The sequence below is a fragment of the Dromaius novaehollandiae genome, chromosome 3 (genome assembly GCF_036370855.1).
Source record: "Dromaius novaehollandiae isolate bDroNov1 chromosome 3, bDroNov1.hap1, whole genome shotgun sequence".
Lineage (NCBI taxonomy): Eukaryota > Metazoa > Chordata > Aves > Casuariiformes > Dromaiidae > Dromaius > Dromaius novaehollandiae.
The window spans coordinates 11,398,959-11,415,346 of NC_088100.1; the positions used below are offsets into that span (position 1 = coordinate 11,398,959).

A 16,388-nucleotide genomic window follows, 5' to 3' on the forward strand; every position below is an offset into this window, starting at 1 on the left:
TGGACTAAAGCCTTTCATCAGCGCTCTGTGGCACTTTGTGCTGGTTCTGATTTTGGGAGCTCTCCTGACTTCAGCTGTTTGTAAACATCCTCAAAAGGACAGAAAAGGTTGTATATCCTCCGCAGGGCTCCCTCGTACTAGCTAACCTGGCTTCTGCCTCAAGGAATTTGGGAGCAGGAAGGGCTGCAGGATAGGCAGCAGCAACTTGTTCTATGAAAATGTGCTTCCTAAAACAAAAGGCTCTCTGGAGATCGTACCTCAGCGGAGGAAGAAGAGCAAGGCCTGTCCTAAATAATCTACACAGCATCAATTACTCCAGAGTGCTACGACCTGTATGGGATGAGAGGAAACAAAGCAGAAGTTGAGAGTAATGTCCCTCACAAAATAGGGAAGGCAAAGGCTCCTGCCTCTCATGGCACCTTTATTGCAGCCCACGTAATTATTTTAATTTACAAGGCTCTAAGCTGTAAAAAACTTTTTTTTTTTAAACTGCCACAGTTTTCTTAGTTTCTAATCTCTTCTTGCTTGCACTGAAGCTATCTGGATACAAAATCTCAAGCCCCCTGCTGCACTGAATTTTAAAGATGAATTTACCAGTGTGATCAGTGTGCTGTGTTTTCATATCAGTGATCAGTGTTTTCATATATATACAAGGGTAGGTTGAAAATGACCTCTGTCACAAATGTCTCAGTTTATTTCTTCCTTGTCTCTAAGCTGTACTTTTCCAATCAGAAAAAAAGTTTGGAGGAATCTTAATAAAAAGAGGGTCCTGAGAGGAGCCAAAAGGATTTAGGAATTGAGTTTAAAAAACCTTGCTTCTGTAGCAGAACAAAGCTGGGAAGTGCTTTCTAACTGCATGGCAACTTTGCCAGTCCGTTAAACTGGATAAAAGACCATTGTGGAAGATCAGAGTTGACCATACTGTATAGGAATACTGTGCTAGGATGAATTCTCTTCTTTGGGGATTCCTAAGACCTCTGTTTCCACTTTCCTAGTTAGCGATAAAGTGGGAAGTTAGTGTGGCAGGAAGGGAAAAAAAAGAATCCTTGAGGAAAAGAGGAAATTTCTATGCCAAAACCCTCACAAATGAAACCCAGTGTTTAAGCATCAGGGTCACGAGAGAAACTTCACTGTGTTAAGAGAGAATAATCTACAGAAAAAATACTCTACCTCTGTGCTCTGACATTGGGTATCCTGGGTTCTCCGAGTCATGTTTCTGTTCACTGCACTTCCTGGCTTTCTTCTTCACCCATGCTGGAGCAATTATCACATTTGCTCTTGTTCAGGAGTGAGATACAAAGAATGTGGCTGGCAGAAAGTCTGACCCCTTCTTTGTGCTGGAAAGTGAGCTGGAGGGTGTAAATACACTGAATGTCAAGGAAGGCAAACTATGAGAAAAGGAGGACTTTTCACAATTCTCACTTTGTCAAGTTGTATTAGGCACTATAAAGGAAACAAGCACATCTGAAAGGCTGTGTAGTCCTGTAATTGAAACAGGGAACAAGAAACAAAAAGGGCAACTCTATGGGTGTGCTGGGAATAAAAACTATTTTAGGCATAGCCCACAGTCTACATAAATGTCTTACCTGAGTTTTAGTGAGGACTAGGATGTAAAATGCATTGATGAAAATGCCTCGTAGAATGAAGTAGAAACAAAACTCAAAAAACTTTAAATATGCAAGACATGAGAGATAGAGGGTCAAAAACAGAGTTATTTGGCATTTTGGGATGGTGTTTGGCTCATGAAATGGGACATCTGACCAGAAGCATTTTTAATAATCTTGTTCAGTTAGAGGACAGCAATTTTACTGCAGAATACCAAATGTAGTACCTACAGAAAGGAAAGAGCAGAGAAGAGGTCTTGCCTCAGCAGTGTGCTAGATCCAAGACAAGGGTTTGACAGAAAGGAAAAAAAAAGATACGGTGGTGACACATGGGATAAAAATGTAACACAGATTTACCAAAAGTAGATCATGCCAGACTAATCTGATCTCTTGCTTTTTGATGACAGTTTTTCAGTCAAAGGCAATCTAATCTAATTGGACTTCAGTAAAGCAATTTCTCTGTGGTGCACAGAAAATGAATAATCCAAAGGAGGAAGCTGAGCGTTAGTGTAAGAGTTGTAAGGTGGCAGGGAACAGGCTAAGGAGGAGCCTGCAGCAGGCTGTGCAGGAAGGGGAGTTAGCAGGGAAGAAGGCTGATAACACAATCCCTTCTTTCGGACTTCTCTTCAAGTATTTTCATTAAGCTGGCATAGGAGGGAGCGCATGAAATTACATTTGCTGTTGGGAATTTGGGAGACCTCACCAATATGGAATATTAGAGTGAAATATTTGAATGTTTTGACAAGTAACAAACACATCAACTTCAACAGGACAAGGTCAGGCATTTCGGAGGGCTAGCAACAGGAATTTCTGCTCTGAACTGGGAACTCTCTTAGGAATAAGAGATGGGAAGAAAGGTCTAGGTGAATTAGTCAGTTTTAGAATAATTATCACTCTGATGCAGCTGTAAAAAAGGCAAAAGTAGCTGCAGGATGCATTAGCCAAGGCATTTCCAGTAGATAGAGGAAATTTTCAGCCTTGTGGGGATCATTGTACAAAGAATCGGTTGAGACCTTTGCTTACATTCTGTACGTGCTCTAGGATTAATGCATGCTGGGAAGGGGCACAGAAAAGCTATTAAAATGAGGGGGGAGCATATAGTCTTTTCCCACAGTAAACCAACAGTATTTGGTTTGTCTGGCTTGGAAAAACGAAGATGAACAAGTGCTGTAGTTGCTGTCTACATCTTTGTCCTGATACAGGACAACACAAGGGATGGAGATGAGCAATTTAGGCTGTAGGATAATATTGGAGCAAGAAAAAAATTAGAAACTGGCAAGTATAAATTCTGAAGCAATTAAAACCTTGAGAACCCTTCCATTAATGGTGGGGGCAATAAAATCAAAATAGATTTAACATGAAGGTCTATGTTCAGGGAGAATATTAGCTGAAAAGTTCCTGAGCCAGAAGGATGTCTCTTTCAGCCAATCTTCTATGAATATAGAGACCAGTTAGAAATCCTTCCCCTCTTATTCTCTCTTTTTCCCCTAACATAACCTCTTAGATCAAGATCTCAGTCTTTTGGGCCACATTGCTGTGAGATGAGAAAAGACCAGCTGAGCCACATTTCCAGATGAAGGTATTTGGAAAACCACCTCTTTTAACAGACCAGACTAGACAAGTCAGTGGCTGTGGTGTTAGGGCAAAACGTGAACTAGGTCTTCCTCAGTCTGTTTCCTCAAGCTGTCTATTGTTAAATGTCCCGAATTAAACTTCTCTGCAAACATCACCCCCAAAAATTCCTAATTCAAACTTTAAACCACCCCTTTTCTACATTGACTATTGCTTATACCACCCTGAAGATAAGCCAGGCTGGGGTTCTAACCAGATTTATCCTCACTGGCATAAAAGCAGCAAACACAAGAGGAACATGAGGGGAGAGAGAGGCCAACTGAAGCTATATTCTTCGTTTATCAACACCACTGAGTCTATGAATTGCCCTTTGCTGTGCTCTGTTGTTCCACACATAGACAGTCTTACCAAGGGACTTGCCAAGGGACTGCTCTTATTTGTCACATATGATTTTATTTACTTTCGTTTACTACTCTGCTTACCCTGGTATGCTTCAGCATGGGAAAAGCATATGTGCAGCTTTCTGGGGCTATTTAAGATGATATCAAAACACTGCCAGGACTGATGCACTCTGCTCTGTGTGTGCAAACACACATAAATAGACATGCACATGCTCAAATGTGCACACACACATATATGTGTTAACTAGAAATCAAAACAGGAACTAGGTAAGGGCAATCATTACATTTTTTTAAAAAAAGAAAATAGACGGTGCTTTTAGAACTAGAAAATTCAATTTTAAAATGGCATAAACCACAGAATAAATAGATTAGATTTAAAGATAAAGTTAGCTTTTTGGATAGATAGATCTATCTCAGAACACAGCTGTTGTTTCAGTTTAACTGAAGCAGTACGACTTTGCTGTGTAGAAAGGGCCTCAGTGTGAATCCCTACAAGGCTGCATCAACCATCAAAGCACTCTTGATCCCCAAGACCCCATGTGGGGGAGAGCTATATGCTTATATGCCACCAGCCCAGGGGCCCCAAAACTGAGGTACATGTATTGCTTTAGTATGCAAGCTATTTCCAAATAGTATGCAGAAAAAAACCCCCAAACCTCCAAAAATCCATCATCAAAACCTGTCCCATCTCCCTATTCTCTGGAAGTGGTAGGCAACAGCCAAGCAGATCCTTCTTCTGAGCACAGGGCTAGGAACTGCTACAGGCAGCTGTGGTGGGGGGGAGATGAGGAAGGGGTTGGGACAGCACATAGGAAACTTCTGTGGGTGCCACTGGTGCATTTCTCCCTCTAAACAAAGCCTGGGAACTCCACTCTTAGGCCAATGGCTGGCTGGTTTTCTAGGGTGATAAACCAGCTTGTATTTCTCCTTCGAAGCCGAGGGTTTGGGTGCTAGCGGAAACTCAACAGTAGCTGAGAAATGGGGCTTCTCAACAAGAAATGATGCCAGCGATATCTTACCTGTGGGCAAGGCAGTGGCTCCTGGCTCCCATCAGATTTGGAGTTGGTAGGTGGCAGAAGCAGAGGACTGCTGCTCTGGGAGATGCTACGGGGGGGCTGTGGCTCCTTAAGCATGGCCTTGCCTTCACTGGAGAACACACTGTTCATAAAACTGCTGCTTAGGCAGTGTGCTGAATGCTGCTCCCCAGTGCATGAGACCAGCCAGCCACATGACCTAAAGAAATCATATCTTTTTTTGTTATTCTATCAAATGCATCTAGACTTACTCATGCAGAACCTAAGCTGAGGAACTCTTAAAGGTGTTAAGACATTTCTCTTTGGGGGTAAAAGATTCAAAAGGACTGGAATTCAGGTTGAAATAATTTCAAAAATCCACAAAAGGTTGTTATTGGGTTTTTTTTTTTTTTTGGAAAAAACAGATCAGAAACCTTAGAAATAAAGTGGAAATTTCATAGAGACAGAAAGTTTGCCTATATCCCAATCAAGTGACTGGATGGCCCACCTACTTACTTATCCATCCACACCTGAAGGATATCTGAAAAGCTACATTTGCTGGCAACTGGAAATCATCTTAATCATCTGTCCTCCATGATTAGAGGCCTCACAGCCCAGCTCTGAATGGAGACAAGTGCCTGGCCAGCCCTTCATGCATTGTCACATCAAGCGAGTAGGACTGTGCATGCTGTACTCAGCCCCACTGATGAAGGAACTGGTCCCTTTCCATTCAGTACATCCATGCCTGAAGTTCACTTTATGAAAAATGGACTTAAAATACTTAAAATAGCAGACGAGTGTTAAACCTTCATGATCTGAGCAATGACTCAGGTCAAAGTGTCCTTGGGGTTTTATTGTTCTCAGGGTAGCACAGGGGAAAATACAGCAGTTTTGGAGCTACGCTGCTTGTCTTTTATGTGCTCTAAAAATGTGGCTTTCCTATTATTTCTATTAATGGAGGAAAAGCTAACTTGTGTATGTTCTTGAAAGATGTTGGCTGAGTTTGCTCTCCCTGCTTAAATACTGCTGTTAATATTTGATAGCAGCTGCCTATAAAACAGAAGCCTTTGAACTGTTAATTGTTCTTGGGAGGTGGTTTGTCTTTTTTGTTGCATACATAAACTGCAGCCTAGCTGCAACAGTGTGTTGGGCATGGCATAAATGATTACAGCCCTGTTCAAAAGTGTTGTTGGTTTTAAATATTCTTGTCGGATGTTACCATTTCTACTTTCAAACAAAACCCCTACTGATGAAGCACAGTTATGTGTGCTTGCACAGCCCTAAGGAGTGGTTGTGTGGTTACTCCACAGTAACGATTAGTCACACATTAACCACAGCTGTAAAAACATGTCTATGGGAAAATCTCATCCAGACACTGAGGGCCTTTGAGTCTGGTGCTTATTACTGAAGAGGTGGTTTTCTGCATCATTTTCTTCAGCATTGTGCAATGTATGTCTGACCTGTTACCTTGCATGTTGTGTTATAGCTTTTCCTTTCACAGTCTTCTCCTGCTTCCCCCTGCCTCTATGGACCATGGTCTACTGAGGTCTTACAGTCAGAGCTGACTCAGCCCATGTTTCTAAACAAGCAGGTCTTGCGAGGGGCACACTCACACTGTTACAGTGTTTAGCCATCCTATTTCATTGCTACCTGAGGCAAAGCAGATGGTGCCAAATGATGACTTAGAGCTCTGTGTTGTAACAACTTTAGGCCCTTGAGGAGTAAGGACAGCCTTGCTCGCTACCAAGATCCCAGCTAAAGCTTATAGCAAGTTGTCTTCTTTTGTATTGAACAGAAAATCACCATCCGTTATTGTCATCCTTCCCTCTACGTGCCCCTACACCAGTTCTGCACAGGCCTTCAGCCAAGTATGGTATCACCCTCATATTTTCAACTCCTGCTCCCCTCCAGATATTCTCAGAGCTCATAAAGCCCAAAAGCTTAGAGCGTAAGAAGAAAGAGGACAGCATCCCCAGTAGGACTGTGGGGCTTGGTAGGACCACTCTATGCACGAAGCCTTGTCCTCTGGCAGCTGTGGGTTCCACAGTCCAAACTCCAGGGCTTCCAGGAGGGGGTCCCTCATCTTGATGAATCAACCGTGTTCACTGTTCTCTCTCCCATTGCTGTTGGATTCCCTTGAGAGACAGCTAAACCTTTTTAAACTGAACATTTCTTGTGTGAGGAAAGGGTAGTGTGAATGAGAGATACTCAAATGGGAACGTTTCCTTCAAAGTTGCTGTGGGCAAAGGAAGAAAAGCAGTGCTCATAAAGAGCATCTAATTACCGTGTCCTCTGCTCCACCCTTGCCTTCTCAAGAGAAGAGGAAATTCTCTCTTCAAACATTAGCCTAGCTTCTGAATTTACTGGTTTGCTTCAGGCCAATGTCACACAGCCTGTTGCAAGTCAGCATTCAAGCAAAGCATCACTTATATAAATAAATGAGCCTCCTTTCAAGGCGAGCTGCTCATTGCATATGGAAGGTAAAATTGAGCCTTGGTAATGAGGAGGTACAGCTCTTCCAACATTAGTGGGAGTCATGTCCTTTTATTTGTGGGGCTGAAGGTAAGAAACCTCAACCAGTTTCAATGGTTTCATTCTGCCATCTGAAGCCATGTCCTCATCCTGGATCCAGCCTATGGGAGGCAATTTGGGTGGGTGAGTTCTTTCTTAAAAGACAGAAAACTCTCAATGGAGGCAGATATCTAAATACGTACGAGGATATGGGCTCAATAAAAAGTATCAGTACAATAGTTGGGTATTGGAGGCCAAAGGTACAAAAGGCTCTGCTTTTCTAATATTGCTAAGAAAGCTCAAATCCCAATTAGACAGGCCAGATTGCTGCTCATGGTTCTTGGTGTGGAAGGATAACAGCCTGTGTGTAACTCTAATATGAAAGGCTGGATTGCTGTGAAAAGTGTATGCTTTATATGCACTGAGCAGGGACTGTGGTTTTTAGCTCATTTCCCTTCTTATCAAGCACCACAGCCTCTAAAGACTTCTGCAGTTTGCTTTCCTGTTATCCCAAGTGACATGTGTTTCAGACCATCCTTGCCGTTCCCCCACCTGGAGGGAGGGAGTGAGCAAGCAATGGAAGGCTGCCTCAAGCTCCTCACCTTTTACTCAGGGTATGGCAGCCTAAACCCCAAGTTTGCCCTGAGCAAGGAGCCATTATTATTTATCTAGACAACAACCTAGAGAAGCAGAGGAGTTGCAACTATCTGGTGCCGTGGGTTCCTACAATGATCGCTGGTTTCATAAATGGGAAAACAAAGCTTGCACAGCGCAATTCTTCTGGCCATACGGGACACTTTGCAGGTCATTTTACAGCTGCCTGTGAGAACTCTGCTTGGGTTCCCATCAGTCCTCCAGCATTTTTTCCATTGGTCTTACTTCGTTTCACATGACGCACTAAGAGATAACAAGATACAGTCTGCGTAAGGCGCTGCTCTCTCTCCTCTACCCTTCCCAAAGCCCATTGCACAGCCCTTGTGTGCTCAGGGCAATATCAAGCCGCCGTCGCTTCCTCCCCTCCGGGAACCGGAAAGTACACTGGAGCTTCACGAATGTCGTGAAGCCCTTACCACCATTAACATTAACGACGACACTCTTGGAACCAAAAATTCCCTTGCTTGTACCAGAAAACAAGCATACATTTTCACAAGCCCTTGCACTATAGATCTCCTTAGATTGTGCGCACGTTAATTTAGATGTATCTCGCAAGAGCCAGGCCTTGCTTGCCGTGGAGAAACTACGGCTGCTGCTGATAGAAGCTAAAGAGGGCACAGGCCCTGCGCTCTGCCCCGTGCGGGCAGAGATGGGGCCATCGGCCCAGCCTCAGCTCATGCAGAGGGTGCTGTGGCCCTGCCTGGGGCTGGCCAGCCTGGGCACGTGGCTCCAGAGACAGCTCTGTGGGTCACCCACAGCCATTACAGAGCGGGCTGTGCCCCGCTGCTTAACCCAGCAGCTGCTCTGCCGCCCTCCTCCCTCCTCCAGCCCTCACTGCTCCCTTCCCTCTGCGTGTGGATCAAGCTCTCCTCCTCCTCCTCCTCCTCCTCCTCCTCCTCCTCCTCAGCATTTTACTCCCCTCAGCATCTGCTCTGCCCACAAGAAAGCAAAGAGGGAAGACTGCAGCAGATCTCCAGGCAGCCGGGAAGCCCATGAGAAAACCCTACGAAAATCTCTAGCAGGCAGCCAGCCCCAGCCTCCTGCCCTCAGAGACGTGGAGGGACATCCCTGTCCTCTCATCTGAAACTGCCAACACACATGCCTGACTTGCCCGTGAAATGAGGGTCGAGAAGTGGGCAGGGACGGCGCCACTACTCCCCAAGGAAGAAGAGACCACTGCGCGCTTATTTCAATGGACGTGACTTTATTAGGAGAGCTCCTGCTCCCTGGGAGGGCCCGGCCGGGAGCTGCTGCTCACTGGGTCCATGCCCCGTTGGGCCCTGCTCCACCTGCACAGCTGCAAGGGGAAGAGCACAGTCAGCCAGGGCTGGGGGTTGGGGTGCCAGGAATGGGGCTGCTCTCTGTGCTCCTAACCAGCAGCACGGGGGGTCGCTCCCCACAGGCAACAGGAGCCAGCCTTGCTGTGTCCCCAGGGGGGCTGCTCCCACCCTGGCTCTGCCCCTTGCTATGCCCCGGCCTCGCTGGCACTGTGTCCCCATAGCATCCATCACTCCCATCAGGAAAGTCTCAGCGGAGAGCCCACCGAGTCCTTCCCCATCACCTCTCGCAGACAGTCCCAGGCAGCCCCTTCCCCCAGCAGCCCTGGCGATACCCCAGCCCCACAGACTACTGCACCCAGCCCCACTCACTCCAGGAGCGCAGCATCTGCAACCTGGCGTGTCACTGTCACATGCTGTTGCTCTCCTCTGGAGATCCCTGCGGGAGCTGGCGCTCTGCTTCCAAAAGCCTGTGCCTTTGCCCTTGCAGCTCCTCCCCTCTCCTTGTTCTTGCCAAATTAGGCCTTGATTTTTCTTGGAGCTTGGCACAGACTCTCTCGAGGCACGGCAGGATGAGGATGAGCCCACAGCAGATGCTGCCCGGCAGAGGTGGTGTCTCCCTCTCCAGTGTCCTGTGCCCAGGCGCCACATGTGAGGGCAGAGGCCTGGTGAGGGCCTGGTGTGGCTGAGACCCCGCCTGCCCAGCTCGCAAGAATGAAGTTGTGGAAAGATGGAGCCCCTTTGCCTGCTGGGTGGGGGCAGCCCTTTCCTCCTGCCCCTGCTGCCTCTTGCCCCTGCCCTGGGGTGGGTGCCTGTGTCCTGCTCTTCCTGCGCCCAGGGCTGCAGCATCAGATGGAGGTGAGGTCTGCAAGCCTTCCTTGCCGGAGAGTCTCTGGCGCCGAGCTTTACCGCATTTGGGGCAGAGTCTCCTGGAGCTGGCTCTGTCCTTGGGGTTTCCCTTGCCCTTCCCCTGCTCTGGCAACTCCTCTGTTAGTACCCGTTGGCAGACTTGCTCCAGACTCATTTTCAGCTTAAAGACAGGACTCCTTTGGCGATTTCTGTCCTTGCTCATATTTGTGGTGATATTGGTGGGCAAGGCAGCCGGCACGGGCGCATCCTGCACTGCTCTCCGTCCCCTGCAGTGAGGGCAGCTTTCAGCCACATGTCTGCAGCGCTGTGAGCCAACGGGGTGCCCTCCTGTCGTGTCCTTCCTTGGGGCCCCAGCCTTGTCTGGGAGCCACACCAACATTTCCTCCAGCAGCTGGTTCTGCGCTTTGTGAGCAGCTTGGCTGGCCTTGTGGGAATCGATGAGGGCTGTGAGGAGCCCTTCCAGCTGGGAGACTGGAACACTGGTCCCTGCAGGGGCTGGAGCCGGTGGCAGAGCTGAGGGGCCCTCCTCACTGTGTTGTCTCTTCTGGGAACATTTTCTTGGAGGAGCTCTCCTGGCTGCTGGCAGCTCTGGTGTCTCCATGTCCTCCCTGGAGACGCTCCAGCTCTCACGGGACTGGCTGTGTTTTTCCTGGGGGACACTCTTCTTTGATGGCAGCTCTGGTGTCCTCATGTCCTCACTGGAGCTGCTCCAGCTCTCATGGGACTGCCACAGTTGCCCCTGGTGAGCTTCCTCGCTCTGCAGCAACGCCTGCTCTGCCTGGCTGGGAGGGCAAGGGCTGCGCACATCCCCTTGTGTCCCAGGACCCTGATCCTTCCTGCTGGTGGCCAGCAGGGACTCCTCAGTGTCCTTGCTGCTGCTGGCTGTTCCCCCACGCTCTCTTTTCCAGGCTGATACCTCCTTGTCCTTCCAAGACATCTCCTGTGCTGCTCTCAGGAAAGCACGTGGAGCAGAGCAGGCTTGACCCTGCTGCTGTCCCGGGCATGCCATGACAAGGTCTGTAGCCTCTTCTTCTTCAGGGCTCTCTTCCTCTGGCTGCCTCCTGCTCTGAGAGCTGAGTCTCTGCTCTCTGCTCATGGGAGATGTGGGACACCTGCTCTTCTCCTGCTTGGGGCCTGGGGGCTCTTCTGCAGAGCACCTGGTCTGAGCATGCCTGGTCCAGTGCTGCAAGGGGGAGCGATATGGCAGCCCAGCACCTCTGTGTGGAGGGGGAGGCTGGGAGGCTTTTTGCCCTGCGACAGGGGCCGCAACCTTCTTGCAGGCCGGGATCCTTGCTGGTGGCCCAAAGCGCTGTTTCATCTGCATTTTTATGATGTACAGCTCTAGCTGCTTTTTGACAGTGTTGTCGAGGAAGGGCAGCTCCTGCACACTGGGAACCACCACCTCATCAGGCTCAGCATGCCACTGAGGTGTTCGAGGAGCTGAGCTTGGCAACTCCTGCTGAGGTTCACCCAGACTGGCTGACAGGCCTGCTTCCTGCTGCCATTCATTTTCCTGGATGAGACACTCCAAGCTCTCCTTGCCATTCCAGCTGAAATCCAACTCCACAGCACAGAACTCGGCTTTGCCTGGGAAGGTTTGCCTCTGCATGCTGGAAACCTGCTCCGTGTCTGGCTTTGCAGGCAGTGGTGGTGGGCTAGGAGGCCAGGACAGGTCGGCGTGCAGGGATTTGCAGACAGCAGCCGGCAGCCCCAGTTGCATCTCAAGTTTCTTCTTCTGGACACGCTCCTCCAAGTCTTCTTGGGCATCAGGGTACAAGAAAGTTGTCTCCGTTTCCCCGACGTGGAAGCCCAACACTCCTGGGCATTGGGGGGGCACATCCAGGTGGACCTCAAGGTGCTGCTGCTGCAGGCCACTGCCAGCCATGTGGCAGCTGGCCCCCACTTCCCTGCCAGGTGGGCGAGTCGCCAGGTCCTGCTGCTTCTCCTGGCTAGGCCGGGGATACGTGAGGACAGGCTGCACTCTAGAGCCTTGAGCCAGACCTTCTCCATCAGTGAAAGAGGAGAAAGACTCCCCTGAAAAAGAGCTGGCTTGGCTCCCCAAAGTTGAAGTGAGAGAATAATCGCTAGCAGGGGAGAAAGACGTCCCTGAAGAGAAGCTGGCTTCACTTGCTGAGTCACAAGTGATGGAGCTGCTGTTGATGGCCTTCCAGGTGAGCCTGTGCGAGAGGGAGGAGGTGAAGCTTGAGCCCAGCAGCCACAAGCTCTCCCTATGCCCCCTAAGGAGATGGCAGGCTGTGTTACTGCCATGGGGTCCGAGTGTGTGCCCAAAGTCCCCTGCCTGCCTGCCAGAACCCAGCAGGTCCCTCTCCCCTAGAAAAGGGGAGGACACTGTCAGCTCTGCTCCAGAGAAGAAAATCCCTCCCCAAAGGCCTCCTCCCTGAGATCTGAGGCCCTTGGATTTCTCCTTGCTCTCCCCAAGCCATTCCCCCTCAGCCCATGCCCCCCACCCTGTCCCCTCCTCAGCTGCCTCACCTCTTTGAGGCCTCCTTCACAGATCTGATTATGTTATCAAAGTTCAGGTCCATCTCCCAGCGATCCGTGATGAGCATCTCCAGGACTCCAGTGTATCTGCATGTGGGCAGAGGGCAGTATGAATGGGCTCTCTCTTGCTGGCGGCTCCCAGAGGGGGCTGCTGCACTACAGAGGGAAGGGCTCCACTTACTGGGACCCAGAGGACCCTGAAGACTCCTCTGGATCTTCCTCCCAGAGGGAAAAGGCTGCTGGAAGGGGAGATGGCAAGTGAGCGGATGGGGCAGTCCCTCACAGGAGCCCCGGCAGAGGCAGAGCGGGGCGGTGGATGTGTGGGGTCTCAGGGTTTCCTTTGCAGGGCACCTGCCCTTGCCCAGGAGCCGCTCACCTCTGGGCTCCTCATCGCTGCCCCTCCACCTTCTCTTCTTGCAGCTGCCTTCCTACACAGGCAGAGAAAGCAGCCGGTGAGAGAGCAGCGTCTCTCCTCCGCAAGGGTGCCCTGGCTCCTGGCAACCACTGCACTGGCAAGGGGCAGGTCAGGGACCCGTGGGGAACTTTGCACTGGGCAGTCTGGCCATGGCCCGTGGCTACAGGGGCAGACCGAGGGCAGATGCAGGGGGGCCGGGAGAGTTTCCTGCCCTGCAGGTGATGGTGATGCTCCCATTGCTCTTTCTCACCAGGGCAGGCAGGCATTTCCCCAGCCCAGGCTGGTGCCAAAGGGAGGCTGCGTTGTGTGTGCAGCCCAGCGGTGCCCAGGACCAGGTCCCACCTTCCCAGCAGGATTTTCTCTTGTGGAAGAACCGTGACAGTTTGGACATGATTTTTAAATCCCCTCTTCAAAATGCACCTGTACAAGAGCTGCTGCAGTAGCAGCACAGGACAGTCGGGGCTGGAGCTGGCACAGCTGGGACCAGCTGCACACACGGGCTCTGCCTGCTCGTCGCCACCAGCCACGCAGGCACCAGCTAAACCAGGGCCCCACCAGGGCCAGGCCCGTCTCTGCCCTGACCCTCCTGGCCCAGGCTGGCCAGGGCTGGGCTGGGCAACTGCCTCCCCTTCACTCTGCCCAGGCAGCAAGACTGACTCCTACCTTGTGCTTGTTGAAGGTCAGCAGGAGGTAGAAGGTGAGCACCAGCATCAGGAACCACAGGAAAGCTGGAGAGATGACACCGTCCATGGCGATGGGGGAAAAGTTCATTTCTCAGGGATCAGACCTCCCTCTCACGCGCCAGGTCTGCACACAGGCAAAGGGCAACCTCCTTCTCTGCGGAGCCAAGGAGATATTGTCAGTTCCGTTACTGCATTCACAGCCTCCTCAGATCCTCAGCAAACACCTGGGATTATTATTCCCATTAGTTACAAGGAGACCAACAGCCCAAGTCCAGATTCTCTGGTCAGGAGAAGAAATCTTCATGAACAGGACAATTACTCTTTACAAACATCCAAGGATCTACCCCTTTGTTCAGGGGCAGTGCTCACCCTTCCTGTGGTCCCTGGGTCTAGGATCGACAGCAACAATCTTCTGAAAACACGCCGAGAAGAACAATCCTAAAAGAACAATTTCAGCGTCTGCTCCCAGGCTCTCTGTCTTTGTTGCTTCCCAAGCCAAAGACCCTTTTTATTCCCCACTGGGCTTTGGGCACTGCACTGGGATGCTCTCTTATCTGCAAGCCAGGCTCAAAATCTACCCCAAACACTGCTGGGTTTCCAATACCCTTTCAAGAATCCTTTGTATTTCAGCCTTATGTCTAAAGTGAGGGGAAGCTCAAATCACTCTCTTTGATCCTATTGACACCAGGCCGCATCCACACAAATGAGTTTGCAAGGGTTGCTGGACCCTGAGTTTCTGGGCCTGCCCACAAGCACAGCGAGAGCCCACCCTGCCACAGAGACCTTGGTGAGGAGCTGCCGGACTCAGCTCAGTGTGCTTACCTGCTCTTTCAGCTCTCTTCACCTGTCAGCTCAGAGGCAAAGTGACACCCATCCTCCCGACATATACGCTGGCTCACGTTTGTGATGCGGTGATGACACAGGGTTTTCTTCTCTTCAGCAGCGATGATGCTGCCACAGCTAAGCTAAGGCAACATTTGTGATGCAGTGATGACATGGGGTTGTCACCTTGTACCAGAGGGGGCCCTCCCAGAGCTGAGCCTAACCAAGGGAGTCAGTCAACAGTCATCCAAGCACGAGGCAACTGCCTGCATGGCTAGAGGAAGCACTACAGCCAGCCCAAGGCTACCACCGTCCAGGGCTATGTAAAACCTCTGGCCTTTCACAGGGAAGGGCAAAATCCCAATGCCTGGGCTACCCGCCACCTTCTGAGGGGGTGTGTACAAACTGGGGCCTGGCGCTGGAGTCCAGCAAGGAGGCTACTGTGATACTGTAACACCATGAGGTTGCTACTACTTTACCAGAGATGGTGCTCCAAGAGCTAAGCCAGAGCAGTGGCCGTGATGTAATTGCTCCCCAAAGAGGGAACTCGTGAGCTGGGAGCTGGGAGCTACAGCCCAGGCAGTGCTACTGAGAGATGTTGCCTGGAGTAGAGAGGGAAAATGGATTGAGCTGGGGAAAGCACACACAGCCCTGGCTGCTTGGCTGGCCAGGCCAAAGGCTCCTTGTGGAGCTGGGGATCCTGATGCAGGCACCGTCCCACAGCTTCATCCTGATGTGAGCAGTAGAGCCATTCATGATGGCCTATCATCCCATTCTGCCCGATGCAGCGCCAAGAAGGTATATGTTTGTACCGCTAGCCCCATACCGCTCCCTTTAGCACAAAGATCTGTTCAGTTTTGTTCAGCATCCTGCCTATGCAGTTTGCTCTCTTTCATAGCTCTCAGAAATCTTATTAAGTCATCTTTCCCATTAAACAGTTCTTCCAAAGTGTCCCAAGCCGCTTTCCTTCCATGTAACTTCTTACTGGAGTGTATTCTCTCCTAGGCTTCAATCACAAACTACACTGATGCAAAGTCCTCTCCTCAGCTCACTTCTCTTGATCTTTGAAGCTTGGCCTCCTCACCTTAGCTCTCCATGAAGAATGGAGCAAACGATACTCTGCGGAGCATAACATGATTGTACACAGTACTCTCTGAAGGCCAGTCTATTCAGCGTAAGCTGTGGTGCGCTGCAGAGCTGTGTCTGACTTCAGCCTGTGCTTCGGTAAAAAAAATTGCAGCTCCCCCCCTTCAGATACTCTTGCCTAAGCAGATACCCTTAGCTCAGCCCTTCATTGTTTGTTAGTTCCGTATTCCAAGGCATGAAGTGTGTGCTCCTTTATTAAAAACTGCCCAGGAAATTCCTGTAGAGAAGTGTTTTCCTTTTGTATTGAACAGGAGTGCATTCACCTAGCACTAAGGTCAGCCTAACATCAATCTGGTGAAAGAGGGCACCTGGGAGAAAAGCTACAGCTCCATAGTCTTTCTTATCTTCTTGCCTTGAGTACTGTAGACCAGCTTTCTGCAATGCCATTGGTGAAGTGCCTCAGTTGCTTGACGAGAGCAGCAGTGGTGGTCAGAGAGCACAACACTGCAGAGGCAGACTAACCATCCAGTTAACTCTGACTTGGTCCAAACCTTATTATTTACAGCCAAGTCCTGCATGATCCTAAATCACATTTTAAAGCCTCTCAGATGAACTGTGATTGAACAAAGATAAAAGAGTTAAAAAGTCTCCACTAGCAGTAGCTAATACATGGTCATACCAGTCCATACATGATCAACCTGTGCATGCAGTTAGACAGTCCGACACAGAGATTATTGTCTTCTACTTAGATCTCTGGCCAATGACATCTAGAAATCTTCCTGAGCATCACAAATATTTGTAAATGGTGTTTACAGCTGGTCAGGTAGCCTGCAGGTCTGACGCATATTGGATATCTGAAGGAAAGAGTCTTTGGAATGTGGAATTCTGCTAGCAGAATTTACAAAAGTCTAAAAGTTATAGACTGATTAAAACTAGATTAAAAGTAGGTACGTTCACATGAATGGGTGAGTTCTTTCT

At 49.7% G+C, this 16,388-nt stretch overlaps 1 protein-coding gene across 1 annotated transcript; it reads right to left on the reverse strand.

Annotated features, from left to right (window-relative positions):
- Positions 1–7,986: 7,986 nt before the first annotated feature.
- Positions 7,987–15,122, reverse strand: LOC135327738 (uncharacterized). The gene is made up of 6 exons (XM_064508088.1): positions 13,483–15,122; positions 12,781–12,832; positions 12,586–12,643; positions 12,396–12,491; positions 11,485–12,079; positions 7,987–7,998 (listed from the first exon to the last, which is right to left on the reverse strand). Exons 1-6 carry the CDS (start codon positions 13,588–13,590, stop codon positions 7,987–7,989), a joined length of 921 nt encoding a protein of 306 aa, XP_064364158.1. The 5' UTR covers positions 13,591–15,122.
- Positions 15,123–16,388: the final 1,266 nt, after the last annotated feature.